Raw genomic sequence first — 20,675 nt, forward strand, 5'->3', positions numbered from 1 at the left:
CTAGACTAGTTCCTTGGAATTTAAAAAAAAAAATTTTTTTAAATTAAATACAGGTAAGTGTTGTTATCAGGGCTATGAAAATCGATAATAATTTTTTTACTGGAAATTCGAAGTATTGCTACTACAATCATTTATCGTTGAATAAACGATGTGGAGTATCGATGAAAAAACTAATATCGTTCAGCATTAGAAAACAATATTTAACAAGTACAATATTGTAAAGCACAAATTTATTTCTATTTAAATCGGAGGCAATTCTTTTTTGGTAACTAACTACCGGAGATTCTTTACGAGGCTTCTGATTGTTTGTTAAGAACTCCAGTCGATAAGAAGAAAATAACTTATTATTGAGTACTCAATGAGATTATCAAAAAATACAAAAAAAATACAGATATCATGGCAAAATTGATAAATATTTAATAATATAATAACAATTAGGACAAATAACAAATTAAATTGTTAAAATATCAATTAGGATAATAATAATTAGGAAGATATTGAATACTATCTGAAGCTGCATTCTACGCAAGCCTTTCTATAGTACTTTATAAAATGTTAAGTTTGTCATTATTTCATTTATAACGAAAAATAGTAATAATAAACAAATTACGAACCTGAAAATAAACTTAATAGATAAAACTGATCCGTCGAAAACATATTCACCATTTTTTTTTTAAATTCACGATACTACTACTAATAGTGGAGCCCTTGGGTAGAGGGTACCAAACAACAAAGAAAATAACTAGCTACACTAGTTGGTTACATGTTATTGTTGGAATTCTATACGTATATCAGATTTAAATAAAGCGTTAACTCATGTAGAACGGAATTAAGTTTATAATGGAAAATTGGAAATGGCAGTGATATTTGATTAATTATGCTCTTAATCCACATTTTACAAATCTTCCAAATAAAATTCAGAAAAACACAAAAAATCATGGATTAATTTGTGTTGAGAGGCTAACTTGAAAAGTCCATCAATATATAAATTCTTGAATTGATAGATACTATTTTCTACAGCAAAATAATACAACTAAGCAGTTCAAGAACTGGAGATCGAATTTCAAAAATATACAGATTTTAATGCATGGATTTATAATACAAACGCCTAAATCGATTTTTTATCTATATCTTGAAAGCACAGCATCGTATTAAAAACCTATTTACTAATTTATTAATCTATTTGTAATAAACCAATTACATATAGTGAATAAATACTATCTTTTACAAACTATTATTGTAAAATATAGTTATCTTGAATTTTGATGTTTTTGAAAATCTTCATTTTCAGATACTTCATTAGTTTCTTGTACAGGTATACCGGAAATTTTATCTAATTTTGCGGGTCCATAAGTTTTAACTTTTGAATGACCTTGAATAATTAAATACATAGGCCCTCTTAACGGTTCAATCGGTTGTTTATAATGTGAAAATAAAGGATCGGTAGTTAGTGATGGATTACTTGCGGTTGTTGTCACAGTCGTAGTAATAGTTGACGGCTTTATTTTAGTAGAAGGAGGGAGAGTCGACGCTAGTTCACTGTGCAGTAAGAAATGAAGGACTGACGGTGCAGGTGTAACATTAAGTGAAGGCTGTCGATTGTATTGTGATTTAGTTGCCGGTGCCACAGTAGGTAACTGTGTTTCCCAAAAATCATTGGTTGAGATCGTCGTTGTTGTCGGTGCTACAGCTATAGAAGGTGCTGGTGTATATTGGTGCGGTTTACCGGGAGGTGGAGGTACAAGAATAGTATACGGTTGATGGTGATGATTTGGCCTATATTGATAGTAAACAGGAATATATTGTTGACGTATCCTTGTTACACCTAAATCTTGGATACGATCTTGGATTACTGATACTTGCGGTCGAGATGCCGGTAACACTGTTGTCGTTGTCGAAGATGATCTTGGAGGATCCGGAGTTCTCGCATCAGGAGGTACCCAGTAATGAACTCTTTCTAAAACGGGAGGCACGTAATCGAATGTAGGATCATTTTTCAAAGGATCTCCTCTACCAAGCGGTGTCCATTCATCGTATTGCATCCGAGGTGAGAATAGACCTCTTGCAGTTTTAATCTGCCCGGTTCCTGAAACAAAAAAATAGATTTTTCAGATAAGTAAAGGAAAGCGAATACGAATGAAATAATGCAAAAGTGAAGTTTATTTAAATTTATTTATTTTAATGGAAAGCATTATTAAATTGGCTGTTGAATTAATCTTTGAAAGGAGAACAAAAAATTCACAAACACAGCTTATTGTATTCATAAAGACTAGTGTCGACTACTAATTTTCCAAAATTTAAAACTATCCAGGTCGTAAATAAGATAAAATACAAATCTTTTCGAACTGTGATTAACCAATCTAACCTAACATCCATTAAAAAAATAAGAAGTACTGAGAAGTGTTTTCGTGACTTGATTAATGAAATCCTTTTGAAATAAACGCTTAGTTATATCAATGGAAGATAAGGTTGATGTCACCATTATTAGTATCCAGTTAGTACGAAACAGTTAAATAGGAGTTTCGTTACTTTGATCGATTGTGTACAACGATCGAGCCATGTTAACTAATCAGAACGATTGTTGTTCTGATCAGTACCGTGCGCCGACACTACTAATAACGAATCACTGCAGTCTGCAGCTATAAAAAGAGTGTGCTAGCCAGTTGTATGTTTAACTGCTACGATTGCATCTCTTGGCAATTCGTTGTGGCAATAGGAGGCTCGAAATTATACGAGATCCTTACGGAGTCCTGCAAGGGAACCCGACCCTTGCGGTACTTCAAATATCAGAAACGTTGTACTATGTTAGCAAGAAGTGAGTTCTGTATATGCGAATGACACAGCCTCCGACTTCCAACATTGATATTGCAACAACAAGATTCCAGAAACAGTTTAATGTGCTGGAGACGTGGCTGGAAGGATGGCGAATCAGTGTCAACGAGGAAAAATCTTTAGCCATGGTGTTTACCACTAGACATTGGGTTCGATCGTAGTTGGATATATAAATCCCTTCATTAGGTCGCGTTTCCTTTCATTAGATCGGGAGTATTTCTTGATAAACAGCAAAAATTTAGGAAACACGTGAACTGTATAATATGAACACGGCGACTCTCAGGATCACATTATACGGTTACATGTTTTTAATGAACCCCGTACAAGTCGCTCTAAACAAAGATTGTAACAATATCTAGAAGCTAAGAATCTATAAAGCCCAGTACTAATAGATAATTATCATTCCCAACAACAAAATGGCTTTCAAAAAATGAACTGAAAGAAACTGCAGGAAAATGATGTAAACAGCACCGACACTGTAGAACCACCACGATGCTTTATATTTACAAAAACTCCATGACTACAAGGAAACACAGTCTTACCTGCCACTTATTGATAACCTCCCATTTACAATTACCATATGTTTTAATATAATATAAATACTAGTTGATAATACTGATCTGGCAGCAAGGAATATGTCCACGCCCTGAAGTATGTAAGGAGAAAATGTACTCTGTAACACAATTGGGTTCCGTTTCTGCCAAAACGAAAAGACTTCAGGTTAAATCCGAGAAATAAGATCCTTAAGGCAGAGCAGTTCACTCGCTTCATTATAGCTGACTTTCCTGTCAAGCTTTCCATTTTGGCCGCTTGATGGCCAGAACGGTTCTTTTAACAAGCACTTCGAAATAAAAACTTTCCGTGTCGGACGTCGCTGTTGTAAACTCCCGTAAGTCACAAACCAAACATCTTTTTACAGAGTCAGCTTATTTACAATAATGCTAGCCTGCCTCAGCCATCACTGTTGAGTGCTCTAATTTACTAAACAACGCCTAAAATCACCAATATTTGCTAATATTTTTCTTCGTTACCGGTAATAAGTTATTATACTTCGAAAAATTAAGAAATTTGGTTAATATTCACCGCCAGAATTTCCCAGTTAAAAGTTTTATAATGTCATAAATCAAGACAAATATTGCAAGTATTTTAAAATGCATCCCTACACTGAATAGCGTAGAGAGCAGTATGTGTATATATTTATATATATCTCATATTAAAAGCGGATCTGTTTTACTAATTATCTGTAACAGCTGCTGTTTGTATATGCAAGTAGTTAGTTGGATTGCCACTCTTAGTTTGTTTAATAGCTACTTTGTGTGGTACGGTGGTGTAATGAATTAAAATAATTAACACCAATATATATTTCTAAGCACGCATTGTGCCATTTCCGTCTCTACTGTGTAATCATAAATTAAAATAGTACAGCCTATAAACTACAGATTGTTTGATGGACACTCGCATCAGATTTTCGTTAACTTGTTTTTCGTTTTTCATAATTTATATATTTTTAACATAAAAGAGAGCTAAATAAAGAAAAAAATTAATTTTCGAATTTGACTTCATATACATATATTAAACTTTTTTAACTTTTTTTTTTAATTTGAATATATTAATTTATTAATAATTATTGACCTCTTTAGAAATTTTTGATTTAAATTGAAATGTTTATAAAATTTTATTTTACTATTAAATAACTTCTGATTTTTTAATGTTTTTTTTATTGTTATTATTGAATTATTATTTATTGTAAAACTTTTTTACAATCACAGGTTAATAACTATTAATGAATCAATGTATTTAAATTAAGGTGAAAAAAATGTATATGAAGTGGGATTCGAACCGATGGGCCTTCCCTTTGTAAAATCCAAATATTTCATTAATTAAAATTTTATTTGGCTATAACTCTGGAACCAATAAACATAAGTACCACTTATTGTATATCGTTGAAAATTTCTCAATGAGGGCTTACCTCATTGAGAGGGAAAAATTCCAAAATCCAATTTTTTTTTTTTTAATTTTGGGCTTTTTTGGACACTTTTGGTTCAGTTGGTTGTAATCAAAAGGGAAGGTCAAAACTAAATGTTACAACAGGCCTAAATCCAAAATTTCAACATCCTACGGCTGATCGTTTTTGAATTATTCGAGATACGTACGTACAGACATTACGCTGAAACTAATCAAAATGGATTCAGGGATGGTCAAATTGGATATTTCCGTTGAAATCTGAAAACCGAATTTTTCGGGATTACAATATTTCCTTTACTTCGTACAAGGAAGTAAAAAATATATACGTAACAATATTTTAGTAAAATTTAATATTTGTTTGTAAATAATGTCATTAAGAATCAATACTTATGAATCAAACAAATTTGATTAATTTTTTTTAAACGCTAGCGTAAATTTAAGTAATTTTCACCATGTAACATTGATTACGAAAAGTAAGCAAACTAAAAATATAGGAAATAAATTGTAATGTTTTTGTTGGCAAATAAGTTTTAAGTAAATATATATTATTTATGTTGCAACGAATATATACATTCAAATATAATAGTGTAATAAACAAAAGAAAACAAAGGCTTGGCGGAGCAGATATAACTGTGTCGAATACATTTGTAATAGTACAAATGAATATTGTGTTCATGTGTATGTGTGCTCGTGTATGTAGTAGCGGTTTTAAAACAGTTTTGATGAATGAATCTAACCTGAACATCTAAGGCACACCTTATTCCTCTGAATTCTGAAAAAAGTTACTGTATACACAAAAATTCTTTTGCGTCTAGATCCTAGGTAAATGACCAGGCTTATTAATAAATAAGTGTAAACATGTTGTTTCTGACATCTAATGAAAAAAACACACGTTAAAACGTATGTTTTATATATATATATATATATATATAATATGATATAGGTAGACCTAAAATTAATATGACATCATTCAATTTTACTTCGTATGCAGCTATAAAATTTAAAAGTACGTAGAGAATATGCATAATTTGTTTGCTGTGTTAAACGTGGATTCAGAGTTTATATCAGATTTTTTTAGAAATAAAAGTTAAAAAGTAGTTAATAGGAAATAATAAAATTATTAATAATACTGAGAGCATCGGGAGGTTAGGTTTCGATAAAAATATCTAAGTACTATTTTCAATAGCTACTGACATCGAAATGGAAATGTTCAAATCAGGGGTAAAAAATATGTATTAATAAAAAAAATCAAATTTATATAGAAAAGGAGAAATCCATAAAATATTAAAAAATTAAAGAGGTGACTTGAATACAAATTAAATTTTTGAAATATGGTTGTAATGTTACGTGATATTGTACTTTATAAACTAGTCGATAAGTTGAGTTAAAAAGCATAGATTCGATCAATTAAATTCTTAGCATATAGAAAGTTCCAAAAGCTCGAAATTTGTCGTTAGGTAATTCCAAGATGTTTCTACGGTTAGACAATATATATTACTCGAGAATACATATTTCGGATCAAAGGAAAGCCACCTAAAATTTTCTTTGTATTTTACTTATTTGTCTTCAACTGAGGAAGAGTTATCTAAAAAAGTCTAAAACCAAAAAAAAATTATTTAAAATGTAAGTTATTTTTTACTATTTATGTGGTTTTTTATTTTAAGATTTTTTTATGGAAAGGGAAAAAATGATTGAAAAATATGCTTTTGGGAAAGCTTTTATATCGAAGTTGCTAAGAAACCGAATCCCCGAGTACACTCTTTCCAAAGTTGAAAAGTAGCAGACCTTGCTTTCAATATCAATAACTGAAATATATATCTATTTTTTTTTTTTTTTTGAGAGGGGGAAACTATCAGCTTATACGAAACTTTTACCAAACTAATAAGTAATAAACTAAGTAATAGATGATAAAAGTTAAAGCCAAAACTGAGAATCGAATTTGAAACAAAAAAAATCAGTCTTGAAATATTAATCAGTATTTAAAAAAAAAAATATTGTAAACGTTTGAATTATAGAAGGCTATTTAAATATTTGTTCACTAGTTTAGAATATAAGATTAATTTGAATGAACATAACATTTTATTTTTATTCTTTTTCTTCAGAAGATAAAAAGCTGTAAATCCAGAATTTTATCGATAATTCTAATATCAATACGCATTTATTCCGCAGAGTGTTCATAAAGTGATGCAACCTTATCGAAGAATGTTTCCTTATTTTGTTGCTGGTTTAACTGAGGAAAAATGGGTTACACAATGCCACAGAGAATATTCATTTTTTCCCAATACATTAGATGTACCACTTATATAGCCCAGACCCAGAATGCCTTCAAAGAAAAGTATGGTGTGGATGCACCAAACAAGTCCTCTATCAAGCGGCTGTACGACAAATTTCAAGAGACAGGGAATGTGGCAGATGCAGCCAAAAGTAGTCAACCGAAAATATTAACAGAAAAGTTGATCGACATGCAAGCTGCATATTCTGTTAGTTCCAAGAAGTCTGTGCGACGCCTATCGAGCCAGTCTGGTCTCTCTGTTAGTAGTACCCACACGGCATGCGCAAGTGTTTAAAGATGCATCCGTATAGAATTCGTTTTGTTACTTGCAGACACTGGAAAATGTTAAATTTCTGTCCGTGGCTTATGTTATCTGTAATCCCAAATGGGGAAGAACTCGATGATTAGTTTTGGTCTGAAGAGGCACGGTTCGACTTTGATGGATACCTGAATTTCACAGAATTAACGCATTTGGAATACGAAAAATAAACATCAGCTGCAAGATACTCCTCTGCAAAGACAAAAAGTGGGTGTTGCAATTTCACGTAGTCGAATCTTCATTGCACAGTCAACAGTGAACCATGCATACAGATGGTGTAGAAATTTGTAAACATTATACCTGCAGACCGGCTAGAGTACACGTGGATTCATCAGGACAATGCTACGGTTCATGCAGCCAACAACACTACGACTTTCTTGGATCAGAGTTTTCATGGACAAGTGATTTCGAAGGGGTTCTGGCCCTTGGTCTCCTGATTTATACCCTCCTGACTTTTTCTTCTGGGGGATACCTTAAGGATTCTGCTTACAAAACTCATCCTCACACCATTCCCGAATTGCAGAACGGAATCGAACAATTTGTCGCTGCAATTCCTCAACAAACGTTACAATATGTGTTTATGAGCATACAACGTCGTATACATTTATGTGAATCGCATAATGGGGGCCCCACTTTCAACAACTATTGTAACTTACTCATTTTCCCATAAGGTTGCGTCGTCATTTTTTTAACTTTCTGTATTTATTAAATTAACTTGTCATGTTAATAAACCAATGCAAGGTATTATTTAAATCGTAACAGGAAATCATGTTTTCCGTCATTTATAACAAAGGAAGGAGAAATATGTCTGTTGGTAAAAACTTACTCTTCCATTTTTTTCATATCTTAACGTTTTTAATTCATCTTCTCACAAAATTATAAAAACAGCTTACAAATCTCTTATGGAAAAATAGGATAAACAGGGATAGATATGTTTATGCATAGATTTTTTTACCACTTTGAGGCTTAACAACTTCTAAATCATTAAATATATATTCCTAAAAATCAGTGTTATTATTTTTGTGTATGAGATCATATAATATTAAACTATATACCCAAATTATACCTCGAAGAGAAGTGATTTAATGAAAATTTTACTCAAAATAATTGAGAAAGATATTTTTTCGAAAAAAAACCATTTTAAACTGTAATTTGATTTTTAAAACTTTGTTTAAATTTTTATAATATAGATTATGTAGATTAACAGTTAAATATCGTTTAAACTAAGTGTTTACAGTAAAAGAAAAAAAATATGGACGAAAAGTGAGAATAATCTTTTTATGAAAGAATTATCTTTTTATTAATTTCATATATATATGTCAAATATATTTCAAATATTTTAACATTTCAAATTCAAAGAAATATGAATATTTCTTCAATCAGGATACAAAAACAAGAAACAAAAGGGGACGGGTATTATAGAAAACTTTATTTCGGGAAATCTTAAAAAATAGAAGACATTAAAAAACGTTTTTTGAAACCCCATTCCTTACCCTAAAGAACGGTTGGGAAAGTTCAACAACTTTTTTTCAGTGCTCCTTTTATTTTAATCACACAAACGCACACCTGCAGTTTATGTAAAAACCTGGTTAGGCGGAACGCTGCCGCTTTCCTAAAATATATGTGTCTAAAAGATATTTATTTCGCACCGTGATTCATTGAACTTATTTTATATACGCGGATAATTTTTATCGACTGTATAAAACACACACCCATATAATTTATCAAATATATAAGTGTGTCCATGTGAATAAAATAAGGGACTGGTGTAGGTATGTAAACACGCGTGCGTGTATGCGTTGTTTAGCCAGGTGTTTGTTTCGATTATTTTCACCGAGTCTGACCTCATATCACGGTGGTCTCGTGTAGACCTATAGCTTACTTACTACCTGTATCGTATGCGTCTGAACAATACTGGATGAAACCGGGGGCCCATTCTGGGATAATAAAAGCTGGCTGTTATATTATATTGTTATAGCTTATTTCAAACATACAATATCAAAATTTTTATCTTTCATTTTTTCATTTATTTAAAAACATAATAAAAAATAGTAGCATTGTGTACAAAAGTCTAATGAAAGAATTTTCAAGCCTACTGTTTATTTGTAACCATTATCCATATTGTTCGGTATTTTTAATTAATTAAACAGAATTTTACATTAAAATTTATGTTTTTTTTTCATTTTCAGAGCGTTAAATGAACGGTATTAAAATAAACAAATACGTTTTTATAAACATGTGGTTAAAAACAGCTTCGCTTTCCATCTGTCGGTAATTCTATAATTCTTTATCTTTAATAGAATTTAAAAATGATATTAATAATAATAATACGTTATTAACACATTAATGAGACTGAAATTAAGAACACTCAAGTAATTCAAATCAAGTTAGAGTAATAACACAAAGAACAAAATATAAATTAATAAAAATATAAAATAACCAAGTTGTATACAACAATTGAAAGTCATTACCAACAAGAGATTCATATTACTATAAGAATAGAAACGAATTATTTACAACATAATATTAATGCAATAGTAATAACAATAATAATAATAATAATAAAACAGTGTTTAATCAACAAGGGAATTTAACTAAGAATCAGGGCTAAAATTCTATACTTGTGTTCAAATGATGAAACATTTTTCCAGTATTTGAATATTAGTTGTTATTTTACAACTTTTTTTGGAAAAAAAACAATTTCCATTCTGTTCAACTTTTACTGCAGAAGGGAACGTTGTAGGACTTTCCCGTCACGTGACTAAATCAGCGTTCGGGAAAGTCTTACAACTGTGGGTTGTTTCTGATGCACGGCTTACACACACAACTTAATTAAAAATATTTATCATTTTATTGAAATATAATATTTTTTCATTTATTGAATTCAATTATTCTAACTAAAGAGCCCGCACATATCGTATTTAATTCGCGCGGGTGTGGCGGTATTAGCGGCAACGGTCGTCACTAAATAAACTAGTGTAATTTCACATCTTATATAGAACAAATTTCGCTTTCACAGTCGGCAGGCTGTTGTAACAGCGAGGCTTAACGCACCAGGTACCAAAGCGATCGAGTTCGAAACCCAGCCAGACCGAGTTAATTTTTTACATTTTAAATATTATTAATGTATTTAATTCTACCGCTCAGCTGTGACGTCACAACATTGCAGATGACTATAACAGCATTTTTTTGGGTTGGTGTATTATTTTGAAAAATATTTTTTTTTTTGCAAATATTGTTATTTTTTAAAATTGTTAACATGTTCCTAAGAGAAATATGATCTTAATTAGGCGAAATCTCGAGATACTGAGGGTGACCTTGCTCTACAGCCTCACCCCCTTGACCTTTTAAGTTGAAAATTTAATGTCATCAATGCACTAGTTATAGAACTAATCTGACCAAGTTTGATCAAAATCGGTCTACTAGTTCTGAAGATATAAGATAATTAAAGGTCAACATCAAATATACATGCATCTGAACATTTCCATCCGGTTTTTGGTTTTTTTGGGTTCCTTAGGTGTCAAATATCAAAATCCAGTGAAAACCGCATATGCCCAAACTCGACCGATTACAATACTTTCCCTTCTAGATGTATAGCTCTGCTATAGCGCTATCTAGACGTGAATGTAAAAGTTTTTAAACAAAAATTATTTGTATTTAATTTATTTATTTCGTAATGATATACATTTTATTGTATGAAGATAAAAATATTTCTCTCAACCTAAGTTGACTAAATTTCTATATTAAGACCTTTAATAAAAATGTATTTTTGTAACAGTAATAGATATTTTAATGGCGTTTATAAAAAAAAGATATCAAAATAAAAGATATCAAAAAATATCATAATTAAAAAAACAAAATTCAGTGTTTTTTCTCCCTTTTTGAATGACAGCACCTACATATCACAACATTTCTACCTAATACAGATGTTTAAAGCTGTATTTAGTGAGGTGTTCCTTTGTTCAAAATGAAATGTTTCATATAATTAAGGTAACAATAGCAAGCCTAATCTCGTTGGTATAAATTACTCCGAGTTTAAGGAATGTCACCGGCAAAAGTAAAAGCTGTGAAAGTGTAGGATAATAATAATAATAAATAATAATATTTATTATTATATCGTAGAAAGTAACTTTTAAAAACAAACGATGGCTATGCTAAATGGTAGATGAAATTAGAAACAACGTTTATAAAATATTATTTTATGTAAAAATAGATGGTTATTTCAAATATTAAACAATCATCAGTTGTTGAGGAGTTAATATTCGTGAAGAAAAAGCAAATGCAATATTGAAAAAAGAAAAACAAAATTAAAATGAGGAATAAAAATAATATTAATAAGTAATAATTAAATAAATAAAGTTTATTAATCAATACAGAACGAGTAAAATTCTATCTGTATCGAGTATTTCTATCTGTATTCGTAAAATTAAAAAAAAAGTTGATGAAAGATTACAAATTATCGTTTTAGAAAACACTAATTTGTAGAAAGTATAAATTAGCTTAAAAACAGTTTTTCATCAACATTTTCAACTTAGAGTATCCATCTTAATCCTTATACAAAGTTATGCACGCCCCTTACATAGGTACAGAGTGAGAGACATAAATCCGAACCCATAACGTAACCGCTGCAGAATCGGTAGGTTAAGTCGGAATGAATTTTTATGAATGATACGGATAAGTTAAATAAGAAAAACAAAAAAGTAATTTAAATGTTGCATTTATTTACTTTAGAGTTATAAAATATGTTCAAAAAGACCATCCTGGGCATCGATGCACTTTTGTGCTCGACTGATCATATTGAGAGTCGTCTGACGCAAAACGTTCTTGTTAGTTGCGTTGATTTCTCGTAGAATGTTCTCCTACAGTTCATCAATATTATGGGGATTGGATGTATAAGATCTCTCCTTTAAGTAGCCTCAAAGGAAAAAATCGCAAGTAGACAACTCTGGGGAACGTGGAGGCCATCGTACTCTGCTGACAACTCGTTCACATGTCAAAGCTGTATGAATGTGATTCAGTGAAACGTGTGATATGTGACACATTGCTCCGTCTTGTTGCAAGAAGCTGTATTCTTTTTCATTATCAGTTAATTGCACACGTAATTCTTCGAAAATTGTGAAGTAAACTTGCGTATGACAGTCCGGTCAAAAAATATTGGTCCCACTATACGATTACCGGAAACGGCAAACCAAATAACAATTTTTTCATCGTGAAGTGGACGCTCGAATATCTCGTGATGATTCCTCACCATCCAATAGCTGGTGTTCTGCGAATTATCATGGCTGGAAAATGAAACCGTGCCTCGTCTGACATGAAATACGACATCGGGTCTATCTGTCCATCAACAATGTTTTCGAGAAGCAGTTACAATATTCGAGTCGTTTCGGTTTGTCTGTTTCCTTCAATTGTTGCTTAGTTGTAATGCGACATGGTAAAATGTAACGCGGTATGATGTAACGTACGGTCAATTTTAATTCAAGAAGAATTTTACAAGGTGTATATTTATCACCAGATTGTTGAGATTAGTTGCGTAATGATTTTTTTGTACGGGCAGTAATTATCCTTTCAATATCGGCAATGGCCTGTGGAGTCCTAACGGAAGGTTGCCTATTTCGTTTTGTATTTTAAGCCGAACCTGTTGTACGCCACTTTTTAACTGAATCGTGTATGATACTCTTCGCTGGGATACAGGCATTCGGAAATTTTTCTACGAATAATTGACGTGATTCTTAAAACAAAATGTTTGTTACGATGAATTTTTATGGTGTCCAAACCTGTAATCAGGACGCGGGCAATTTGAGATGGAGGCAATCTGTATATATATATATATATATATATATATATATATATATATATATATATATATATAATAGCTCTACCCGCCACGCTTCGCTGTGGCACATTGTGGTTGCATAGATGAGAAATGAGAAACAAAACAAAGCATACGTTTCATAGAAGTTTAATTTTGCAATACTTGTGGATATACAATATTTTTTTTGTTTTTCCACTGTCTGCGTAGATATAAAGGTTTGCCGACTCGGGAACACGCAACATACAGTTGCCCTTGTGAGAAGCAATCCGCATCTAAATCTAAACCATACAATTCTAAAGATTGACCTTGAGCTTTGTTGATTGTGTTTGCAAATGCCAATCGAATTGGGAATTGCAATCTTTTAAATTGAAATGGTGTATCGGTCGGGATTATGGGTATTCGAGGAATGAGGACATCTTCACCTTTGAAAGGCCCTGTTAAAATCGTTGCTTCCACTACGTTATTCATCAATTTCTTAACTTCTGATTAATATTCCGCAACAGGGTAATTGTCATTTTTTGTTCGAACCGTTGCTAGAATCAATCTAATGAGGAATGTTTTCCCAGTTCCTCCTGGTGCATCCAAGAAGAAGGTCCCCCCAACTCCGTCATTTATCATTTGCATTATGCGATCATAAATGCCTTTCTGTTCACGCGTTAATTTGGGAATGTTTGATTGGACATATGACTGAAGATCACCAATGTTGTAACTCTGTTCACGGCGTAAATCCACATCAAATGAAGCAATCGCAGCTCGGGTGGGTGCTGGCATTTCCAATTGACTAAGGACTTTATTTGCAATAGCTAAGCACTTTTTTTCAATATTTACCAATGCTTCGTTGTAAATGCCTTCTGTAAATTCCATGGTCATATTGGTATTTTCTAGGCGTACTCTATGCAAAATATCCTCAGCCATATGCGATCGATATCTTTCCCATAACTCTGTGGGAGATGAAGGGAAGCAAGCGGTCAATATAATTGCGAATAATGCGCGAATTTGGCTTGGATGTACAGTGTTGCACGCATCATTAATACATTTATCCCACTGTTGGTCGTTTTCTAATAAATTCAGAGCTTGGTGAAAGACGCAGCTCAATCACGACACAATCACACAAAAGTACCTCGATTAAAGTGAATATTTAATTCAGATTGTATAATAATCTGAATCAGATGCAAGTGGATACGTTTTTTTTTTTTGGTTAATAAACAATGTAATTGGGAACAGGTATTGTTTCACATGTGACTGCGGATGTCGTTAACTGGTACACAGCTGACCATTAAAAAAACTTTCTCGCGGTCGCGGGTATGTGACTGATGCGAAAAATACATAAAAAGAATCTTCGATGTGGGTTATATATCGTGCTAAAGTTTGAGCTCAATCGGTGCAGAACATTTTGAGTTTTTGAAGCGTACACAAACGAACTTAACATTTTTATATATAAAGATTTGTGGGCTGCGAAAAAAAGCCCTTAAGTCGTGCGAAAAAACACATCATTTTAAATGCTTACAAAAGCAGAGTAATGCTTACAAATTACAGAATAATCTAACGGCGTTGATATCAGATGTTAATAAACTGCTAACGTAAGTAGAAGTTGTGCTGCTTCAGTGTACAACGTGATTCTCGAGTATGAATCTACTAATGAATTACGGTCTCCAAAGAAAACAAAACCCCGCAGGTCAATTGAGAAAAAGGTGAGATTTTGATAAAAACGCGATTCGTAAAAAAATTACACGTATTTGAATTATTTAGAAATAGTTTAGCGGTGTATTATGTCCTTTCGAAGAGAATTAGGTTATTGTCTTCGACAACGCGCTTCTTATCATTAAACGAAAAGAATTCCAGCCGTGTTATAGAAAAACAATGATATCAAAATGTGGCTTAGTTCAAAAGGAATAATTTTTGAAGAGCTTTAAGTTAATGCTCAATCATTGCAAAGGGTTTCGCGTATTAAAAGTAATTATAGTCCGTATAAAATTGGTTTGACACACAACGCCATATTGGTAAGTCGTGTTTTTATTCGGCTCCTAACGAATATGTTTGCCGGCCTCCGTGGCGCGAGTGGTAACGTCTCGGACTTTAATCCGGTGGTTCCGAGTTCGAATCCCGGTCAAACATGGCATTTTCATATGCTATAAATCATTCATATCATCATCTGAAGCAATGCATAACGGTGGTTTCGGAGGCTAGAAAAAAACAAAAAAAAACGAATACTTAGTTGTGTGGTTGCAGTGTTACTATTTGTGAATTTTGTTCTTTGCTTTTACATAGCAAAGAACGCTAAATGACCAAAAAACCATTGTTTGGTCATATATATGTAAAAAAATAACCTAACAAAGGATATGTAGGGGTATTATTTTCTGTGTATTTGGTTATTTCGACTTTGTTTGTCTATCTGGGCTATAACAAAGTTGGGTGTTTTAATTTATTTACTGTAAGTCATCCTTCTTGGTGGCTTTTCTTTTTGTTTTGGTGTTTTTTTTTTTTTTTTAATAAAATACAGATTTTTAGCTGTTAAATATAATTCAAAGAAATTTGTTACTTAATCAGATGTGATTTTGTTTACATTGGCAACGGCCATACGGGCTCTTTGTGATTGGTCGTTGTGTTTGACAGCGGCCATCTTGCATTGATCTGATTGGTTTTCCTTTGTTTACATTTCCATCTGATTTATTAGCCTCTTATTTATTAAAAAACTCTACAAATTAAAAATATATAGATAGATTTATTAAAAATAGATGAAAACAATCTTTGATGCGGGTTATATATCGTGCTAAAATTTTTTTTATTGTGTTTTTTTAAAAATAAATTCTTCTTTTTTTAAATGTAAACCATAGTGTCCCTTTTTTACGTAAAACATGGTTCCTTAAATTAGTTGTTTTTCGCGCGTGCGCGGGTGTGTTTGTGTGTGTGTGTGAGTGCGCGCGCGCGCGTATACTTATATACTGTGCTAAAATTATTATTAAAAATTAAAATAGAAAATAATAAAATAAATCTTAATGAGAAAAATACTGCTGATTTCTATTTACTGTCATTCTAATCCCAAATTCGACCCATCCGTCTTTTAATTTAAGTTCAACCACTATTCACGTCTAAATGCAGCAATATCGATAATAATGTTTTTTTTTTTAATTTTATAAAAGAAGAGTGTCTGATGACACATAATAATTTTTTTTTTTAAATAGCGAAAGTGAAAAATATTTAAGTGAAAAATTACATTATTAATAGTCACTAAAATTACTGGTTATTTATTAATCATGATTAGTACTTATTAATGGATTTTTACAGCCTGAAATGTTATACAACCTGAAATTACTTTGGCATTTAAAGTATTTTCATATAAAAATTCAAGAAAGTAACTGGGTAAAAAACAGTAAAATTTACGCATTTCAGATGGTTTCAGTTCACATGTAGTAATAGTTTGTGTGTCTTTCTCTAAATTTCTTTTTTACTTCCTTATACGAAGTAAAGTGACGTTTGTATGAAGGTATATGTGTATGTATGTATGTATCTCGCATAACTCAAAAACTATTAGGCGTAAAATGTCGCAATTTTTGATTTAGGACTTTTGTAACATCTAGTTGTGCGCCTTCCCTTTTGATTGCAATCGACTGAACCAAAAGTGTCCAAAAAAGTCTAAAATCAAAAAACAAATTGATTTTGGACTTTTTCTTAACTGCAGTAATAAACCCTCTTTAAGAGTTTTTCAGCGATATATCATAAGTGTTACTTATTTTCATTGGTTCCAGAGTTACAGTCAAATAAAAATTTAATTAATGAAATATTAGAATTTTATAAGGGAAAGGCACATCGATTCGAATGAGATTTCATCTCTTTTTTTAACTTTTTTTCTTTTAATTTAAATATATTGATTTGTTAATAATTATTAACCTCTCATTGAAAACAAATTTTTATTACGATGAATAATATAATTCAATAACAAAAAAAAAAAAAAAAAAAAAAAAAATGAAAATGGAATAATTACTTTCATTTAAAAAAAATGTGAAAATTTAATTTAATATGCGTACAAGGAAGTCATGTGTTGTCCACATCAGATTTTTAAATTTTTATAGATTCAAGTTTCAAATTTCAGATTTTCCGTTTTTTATAAATTTGTTCATAAAATCAAGTTTTTTGTGAGCATATTTTTAATAAAATTAAAATGGAAAATTTAAAATAAAATAAAAAAATTAAAACTGCAATAAAAAATTACTTAAAGGTAAAAAAAAATCTATTTAATTACTTTTTTAAATTTTGAAGTCAAATTAAAAATGTGTATTATTAAAAATAATTTATATAAAAAGTTGTATATATGCAATTATATATTAGAATTCCCAAGTTAATGGGAATATTACTTAAAGTAAAATCCTAAAATATATAGATGAAAACAGAGTTTATTTGTTAAACGTTCGTCAAACATCTCTTTATTACCTTGAAGGCCGAGATTTCATAAAAGAGTGGTAAAACTTGATCAGTTAAAATTTTGTATAAAAAAAAAAACGAATATTCTTAAATAAAAACAAAAAAAAATATTATTTACTAATTTTAAAGAAAATTAATTTCAAATAAGGAATACAAACAAGAAACAGAAAAAAATAATCAATATAAATAAATATGTTTAGAAAAAAAATATATACATTGACACATATCCTATTTTCTGTTAACCCGGAAACATATTCATAAATTAAAAAAGTTAATAAAGCCGTGTTTTTGCATAAATTAAAATGATAATTAAAAATTTTTATGTAAAGTTTAAAATGCTTTCTAATAAATGTTAAAGTATTATAATAATAAGCTTAACGCATTGTGCTAGTAATCTGTGTTTGAAATGAAAAAAAGAAGACGATAATAATAATAATCTTAAAATAAGGAATAATACTTCTATTGCTTTCTATGAATAAGGAAAGAAAATGCATTTTAATAGTAAAATTATCAATTCCGACTTTTTGAGTAATTTATGTGTTCTTGGAATTTTGTTCTTGCAATTTTTAATTGCACAAAACTATACTCGTATATTTTCATGGACATATACATGTACATTACATTTACATTCACGATACCGATAAATACAATTACACGTTTTTTATTTTTAAATAATGAAGAGCTAACTGATTATGAAATAAATGAAAACTATAAATAAAAGCTACTGTTTCAAATCGTACAAAGAATCTTCGGAATTTAATTTTCATTATTATGAAGATTCTTTAGTTAATAATGATTTTCTATCCAGAATAATAATGGAGTAAGATTCACAATTATTTAAAATTCCAGTTATTATTTTATTTTATTTTTTTTATAGAAAAATTAGTCAGAAAAAAATAACCACTTTTTAAGCACATACCTAAGAATTAGCTTTTACATCGCGAACACCAAAAAAGTGATGCTGATGGATCTTGAAATAAAACAATTTTAAAAAAATACATTTTTTCAGGGACGCCATCAGGTGAACTGCTGCATTGCCTGTGTTATATCTACCCATTCATTTTAACAGATTTCAAATTTGTTGAATAATTTAATTATTAAAATCTCGAAATTCATCATTATGAAATTTCTTTGAGAAATACTGCTAATATTTTAATCGATAATTTTTTCTTTGTTTTGTCATTCGACTGGTTTGGTGCAGCTCTCCAAGATTCCCTATCTAGTGCCAGTCGTTTTATTTCGGTATACCCCCTACACCCTACATCCCTAACAATTTGTTTTACATATTCCAAACGTTGTCTGTCTGCACAATTTTTCCCTTCTACCTGTCCCTCCAATATTAAAGCGACTATTCCAGGATGCCTTAATATGTGGCCTATAAGTCTGTCTTTTTTTTTAACTATATTTTTCCAAATACTTCTTTCTTCATCTATTTACAGCAACACCTCTTCATTTGTCACTTCATCCAGCCATCTGATTTTTAACATTCTCCTACAGCATCACATTTCAAAAGCTTCTAATCTTTTCTTCTCAGGTACTTCGATCGTCCAAGTTTCACTACCATATAAAGCTACGCTCCAAATATATATTTTCAAAAATGTTTTCCTGACGTTTAAATTAGTTTTTGATGCAAACATATTATATTTCTGAACGATGCTTCGTTTCGCCTGTGCAATTCGGCATTTTATATCGCTCCTGCTTCGTCCATCTTTAGTAATTCTACTTCCCAAATAACAAAATTCTTCTACCTCCGTCATCTTTTCTCTTTCTATTTTTATATTCAGTGGTTCATCTACATTATTTCTACTACACTTCATTACCTTCGTTTTGTTCTTGCTTATTTTCATACGGTATTTCTTGCGTAAGACTTCATCCATGCCGTTAATTTTTTTTTCTAAATGTTTTCTACTCTCGGCTAGAATTACTATATCGTCAGCAAATCGTAGCATCTTTATCTTTTCACCTTGTACTGTAACTACGTATCTAAGTTGTTCTTTAACATCATTAACTGCTATTTCTATGTAAAGATTAAAAACTAACAAGGATAGGGAGCATCCTTGTCGGAATCCTTTTTTATTACGGCTTCTTTCTTATGTTCTTTAATTATTATTACTGTTGCTGTTTGATTGCTGTAAATGTTAGCAATTGCTCTTCTATCTCTGTAATTGAATCCTAATTTTTTTAAAATGCTGAACATTTTATTCGTCTACGTTATCGAATGTCTTTTCTAGGTCTATAAATGCCAGTCGATAATGAAAACGATTTTAAAGTGGTAAATGTTTGTTTTTTTTTTAAATTATTCCCTAAATGTTGACTGTAGTGCTAAAAATTGTTAAAAAATTAAAAAAACGTACTTTTTAAATTTCGACATTTTAGACTGCATAAAAACAAATTAATTCATGATTTAGAATCAACTTTAGAAATTAAAACAAATAAAATAAAGAAAAACTGAAAATATTCTTATTTTTTATTTTTTACATTTTAGAAGTCTTTTAAACTGGTTTAATTTTTTTTTCTTGTATTCTTTTGTTGTTTTATTTTTATTTTAAGAGTGGTAAGCTGATAAAAAACGCTGCAGGTACGAAATGAAGCCGCTCACACGAAACAAAGTAAATTAAAAAAAAAAAGGTAAATAGATAGACGACTTAACGATTCTGCTAATAAGCAAGAGCTCTCTAATGTGCGGAAATATTTATTTTTTCCCCTAAACTTACCTACCGAAAGGTAAATTTAGGGAAAATAACTTTCTTGAAAAATCTTTAAATAAATGATCCATTTTATAAAGAATAATACTTGAACATAAATAAAAACCCACATACGGGTCAGAACCTTCCTTTTTTTTATTTTAAAAATACGAACAACATTTTTAAGGCTGTTTCAGAATATTTTTGTAGGTTTGAGCAAGCGGAATTCATAATTGTCGTAGTTAACAGATGGGCGATGCGTCATTAATTTGATAGCATACTTCTGTCAGTAACAGATATTTTTCAGTAACAAAATAAATAGAATGTTTGTCTTCATTCTTTCATATAAAGGACGTGAACTATTAAAAAAAA

General features: G+C 30.7%; 1 protein-coding gene across 1 annotated transcript in view; it reads right to left on the minus strand.

Moving 5' to 3' along the window:
* Window positions 1-653: 653 nt before the first annotated feature.
* LOC142327008 (uncharacterized) overlaps window positions 654-20,675 on the minus strand; it is a 56,251-nt gene continuing 36,229 nt past the window's right edge. The window contains exon 2 of the mRNA XM_075369757.1: window positions 654-2,086. Within this exon, the coding sequence (XP_075225872.1) occupies window positions 1,251-2,086 (836 nt within the window). The 3' untranslated portion in view covers window positions 654-1,250. The remainder of the gene's footprint in view (window positions 2,087-20,675) is intronic.

This window comes from Lycorma delicatula, chromosome 6 (assembly GCF_047948215.1).
Source record: "Lycorma delicatula isolate Av1 chromosome 6, ASM4794821v1, whole genome shotgun sequence".
In the NCBI taxonomy this organism is placed as follows: domain Eukaryota; kingdom Metazoa; phylum Arthropoda; class Insecta; order Hemiptera; family Fulgoridae; genus Lycorma; species Lycorma delicatula.